Raw genomic sequence first — 5,113 nt, 5'->3', positions numbered from 1 at the left:
GCAGTAGCACTTGGGAAATTGGAAAAGCTGTAGATGGGTTGGCAGTTTTCTAATGTGCTTTGTCTGCCCCATTTTTTCCAAAGGTGTAGCTTGAGATAGACTCAACTGTGACGTGCGAAGTCTAGTGCATGGCAACGCTGTACTGTCTCCTTGTTGCTTTTTCTCTCTTTCCATCAAGCTTTGCTTCTGCCATTTTCTCTGAGCTATTTACTCACATGACTCCTTCTTATCACTAAAAGAGGCATGTCAGAAACAGGAAGCAACGTACAAGAAGACACAGATGACCTGAGTCCTGGGAGACGGACAAGTGCAGAAGCGAGGCTAAAAAGTGAACATTCGGATCCACACGTGTACGAGGATACTCAGGGCTCATCAGATTCATTTCTGGATGCGGCGCCCACATCGCAGGGGACACCGACGTCATCTCATGAAAAAGAAGTAGCCGCAGAGCTCCGACAGGTCCTTTCAACGGGCTCTTTCGCTGGTTTGTTGATGCAATTGGCGGGCAGCAGTGGTAGTAGCTGCGGCAGCAGTAAAGGTAGTGCTGATAGCACGTCCAAGGTGTCGGCTTCCACTGAGGTAGCTGTAGACGAAGGCAAGCGAGAAAAAAGGCGGCGGCAACTATCGCCAGGGCTTGTCGACCAGCGCCACCTGGAGGGGCAAGCACACAGTATGGAGGGGACGGAGAACCCACAAAAAATAGAAGCTCCGCCACCTCTGATCGCCTTCGCCCCGCGTCCAAGAACTCTCGAGACCCCTGCTTTGGGAGTACGTATGGCCGCGACGGACCATACAACGTCGTCCATGCAGCCCGTGGTATCGAGGGGCCAAAGCGGGACGAGCGACAGTGCGGGCAGCCTGAATTTTGCGAACATGTCTCCATTTTCCTCGATAGAATTTCCCATTGGACCTACGCTGTTGTCCTCTCCTTCGTTTCCTTCCTCCTCCTCTGAGATGCCGGAGCCTGTCACATCATTAGGATTGCTCGAAGGTCAAGCATCCATGTCCACGGATTGGCAAGAGGGAGTGCCACTGGATTCGCCGTCTGAAATTTTCATGAGCCAAGGTGGTGACGGAGGGAGCGGAATGGTGATGGGGGCACCCTCGACTTTCTCGGCGCCCGCACCTACTGCCGGAGACGCCGTTGACGAAAGACTGGTAGGACTCGCCTCACCTGCCACATCCACCGCCACCTCCACAACGTCTACCATGCACACCACCACGACCATGATGGACCTCCAGTCGGGACAGGCGGAAGGGTCTGGAGTAGGCTATCTACCTGTACTGAACGCCGACACGCATTTTCCCTTCTCTGCGTCGACCCCCGACGAGACCCTTTCCCTCCCCTCTCCCTCGGTGGCGGCGGCTTCCCTCGGACCTCCTGCTGACAGGACAAGGGACTGGCAAGGAAGGAAAGGGTTGAGAAGCGAAACGAAGACGGGATCACCCCTCGGTGCAGAGCATCCTAGAGTGATTACTACTCCGACTCTTGCAACCCTTTCTTCCGGCGGGGCGCGTGGGCAGGGGCAGCCTCGACAGATTCCTCCACCCCCGTTGCCGCTGCCGGCAGCCTCTCCCATGGCCACGGCTACGATGATGATGGGTCACCTAGGCTTTAACACCTACTATGCACCACCACCCGTCCCCTCCTCCCTACCCGCTGCCTCCAAGGCGTCAAAATCACCGGCCGGTGCTGCCAATAGGGCAGCCGCTGCGACTTTGACGAGCGGAAGTCGGGGCTCACGAACCAGGAGACGGTCTGCGAGCCTGTCGACCTCGTCTACACCATCAGCGCTTCCCGTCGCAGCCATTCCCAGGGCAGCTGCCGCCACAAGACCCACAATAGACACTGCTGCTGAGGTAGCAGAGTCAAGTACAGGACTTCTTCGTGGAAGCTACAGGTGCGGGCGCTGTGGAGGGATGAAAAAGAATCACGTATGCCCCTATCTGTACGAGGAGCATCTGGAGAGGCGGGACGCCGGCACAGAGGTGGACTTGGTGTTAACACGGGGAGACCAGGACAAAGGAGGGCGTCCAAATATGCCCTCTGGCATGTCCTTTCATTTTCTGACGATTCGAGCCCGTGAAAATGTGAAGGCGGGTTTTCAGACATTACTAGCATCGACACCAGAGCTGGACATCAGGATGGAGACAGGCATTCCGTCGACTCATACTTCCTCGTCTTCGGCGCCACTGCTGCCCCTGCCAGTACCCATGAGCGTTCATGGACAAGCCATGGCACATTCAGCTTTATATGATAACATGAATATGTCTCGGTCGATACAGGAGCAAGAGCCTCAGGGACAGCGGCGCCAGCTGCAGCAGCAACAAGACGTGTACCCTTCACCAGATCAAGCCCCCGCCATCGACTCACAGGTTCCAACAGATATGGAGGAGGATCAAGCAGTTACACTTGTGAGACAATGTTATTACGTGCGGGTCCATAGCGACTCGTACAAGGACGAAGGAGAAGGAGGAAAAGCATGGTTGTATATGGAAAAAGAGTAGGATTATTGAAAACTGTGTGACTTACATTTGCGTCGGAAATATCTGGAATACCCTTCTGGAAACAGATGGGAAGCGTACCTTTACGATGACAGTAATGAGTGAAAGGGACGGTTGGAAATGTGTCATCTTTCTCTGACATAATCAAGGAGTGACGATAAATGTAATCTCTGTGGAGATGCTGGATTGCTGGCTTGTAATAGTGTAGATTACATGCTTTCATGTGTAATTTTGATGCGTAATGTAGACGCGCCGTATCGCTCTACATGTGTGCTACATATCTTTTGCCCAAAGTACAAACATCTTTATTCTTTCATGTAGGAAAGAAATGTGTAATTTAGATCATGTTTTTGGTCATAGAAGCAAAAAATATTTTTGGATACTGATGAAACCACATGTATCGCGTTCCAAGGAAATTCGAAATTACTTTCTTGTCTCTTTTATATCTCAATTCCTCAAGTGCAACGGTAATGCTTCCTTTTACTGTCTGCATCGCAATTCCACGGAGTGCGATTAATATGAATTCTGGGCTTAAAAGGATAAACATACTTCATTCATTCGTCAAATGAAATTCATAATCGCCGCTCAAATGTTGCTATTAAATGACCGCATTGCGTGGGACGACAAAATTAACAGTGGCGTCACTCCGGAAAATTGAAAATGACATCCTCGCCTTGACAGCTCGAAAGCGGTCTTCAGATATAGTCATTATCCTAAATTACGGTGTTGTTGTGCTCCAACTTCCCGCTATAGATTGAATTTGACCAAAAATACATCATTGAGGTCATCGCACACACGGCGAGCCACGGCGTCTCCCTGGAGACGAAAGTTAGACGCAACAGGCCGACCGATCCTCTGATGTGAAGAGCTTTAAGAACTTATACGATATTGCACGCACTTGCTTTCTATGTCGACAAGGATCAGTGGCAACTGGCAAACGCAGAGTCGCAAAGTCACGCCGAGCAGGTGGGGAGGACAGAGCATTGGGCCATGAGCCGCACCTAACAAGTTTAATGATACTAGTGTATTCGTGTCAAAGGAGTAATTTCGATTGAGTTCCGGTACTCGCGTGAAAAGTTAACCAAACTCCGGAGATGGGACCGCATCTATCGCTGCACCCCAGCTTGTTTTGATTTTTTCTTGCAACTTCAAGCGGCGCCTTTGTATTGTTTGTTTTGACCATAATGGGTCATAGGATAGCTCATGAAAATAATCAATGCCTAATAAGCTAAAAACTCAGCTGTAATATACCTGCACAAGTGGCACCCACAGTCCTTTTTCTCCTATCCAAAACCCTGTACCATCGCTACGAGCCAGGGGAAAAGTGACGTCATAGCGTGTTGCTCACGGCGAATGCGCCAAACTCCGCGGCCGCCGTCGAGAGGGATATGCACCAACTCCGAGACACAGTAAGTGCACGCTCTGGAATGGGAAAATCGCACTGAAAATACCCAAGGCGTCCCTAAATTTCATAGTGTCTGACATAGCTGTATTGTTGAACACGCATACTTGAGGATTTTTTCTCCAGTGTTGGTACGTTCCCTCGCTTTGCCTGTATGCAACATGGAACACTGCCCGTTGAAATGGGCCAAACAGACACGAGCAAGTTTTCACAAGAAGTGTCTTAGCTTCGCTACAAACAATAAGGTCGGGATCTTTTCAACTTCTTTTGGCTGCTAGGAGCATCAGATGTAGTCTTCACTGTTCTTTGTGCCATTTTCCCCAAGGAAATGCGTCTCAAAACAGTGTTCAACGATTCAATGTACTATGGTTGGACGGTCGTCCGAGCATCCTGCCTTTCAGTATCAGAGTCAGCCTATCTTTGCACAAAAATATATTCAATGCAACAAACAAGGCGTCCATACTCAAGCACAGGAGCTTTCGGAGAAGGTTTAAAGCAGAAAGCAGCAGTGCGGGGTGCATAGTCATATTAGCACGCGAAACTATTGCTCACAAGGCCTTTCTGACAACCCGAATCAACGAATGGTTGCGGCTAATGCTCCTATAGTTGAGCCTCAGAATGGTGGCAGAAACCGTGTCCGTCGTTACGTACTAGGAGGTTTTCTCCTGGCGGCTGTGGTGGGAGGAATTTTGGCCCTAGTCTTCACTGTGGGGAGAAAACCAGAGAAGACGACGGGTGTTGCAGGCAGCGTCACATCCTCCCTTTCGGATGGAGACACGACATTGTCTGACGTGTTGGCAAGCATTAAAGCCGCAGGTGATGTCTCTGGGTCGTCTTCAGGCTCGTCCATGAACGTGAGCCCTCTCACACCTGATTTGGAGGCAGCCCTGCAGGCTGCCATCGCCAAGAATAGCGTCGGAGATCCGTTACAAATCGGGAATGCGGTGGAAAATGGTGATTTGACCTTGGAGGGAGTGAAGAAAAAGAGTGGCATGGGTGACATGGATATGGGTGGTATGGATATGGGTGATATGGATATGGGTGATATGGATATGGGTGATATGGATATGGGAGATATGGATATGGGAGATATGGATATGGGTGATATGGATATGGGTGATATGGGTATGGGCATGGGAAATAGTCCCAGGAACGCCACAGATCTGTCTAAGTTCGTGGGAAAGGACACATGCTGGCCTCGAAACA

The 5,113-nt window shown here is 50.5% G+C and overlaps 1 protein-coding gene across 1 annotated transcript; it reads left to right on the top strand.

Moving 5' to 3' along the window:
* Window positions 1-954: 954 nt before the first annotated feature.
* On the top strand, window positions 955-2,508 carry NGA_0381100 (uncharacterized protein; the record flags this gene model as incomplete). Its single annotated transcript, XM_005854798.1, has 1 exon — window positions 955-2,508. One exon carries the CDS (start codon window positions 955-957, stop codon window positions 2,506-2,508), a length of 1,554 nt encoding a protein of 517 aa, XP_005854860.1.
* Between the last annotated feature and the right edge of the window lie 2,605 nt (window positions 2,509-5,113).

The sequence above is a fragment of the Nannochloropsis gaditana genome (assembly GCF_000240725.1).
Source record: "Nannochloropsis gaditana CCMP526 unplaced genomic scaffold scaffold383, whole genome shotgun sequence".
In the NCBI taxonomy this organism is placed as follows: Eukaryota; class Eustigmatophyceae; order Eustigmatales; family Monodopsidaceae; genus Microchloropsis; species Microchloropsis gaditana.
The sequence above is the reverse complement of the archived record's forward strand: the minus strand, read 5'-3'. Positions and strand labels throughout refer to the sequence as shown.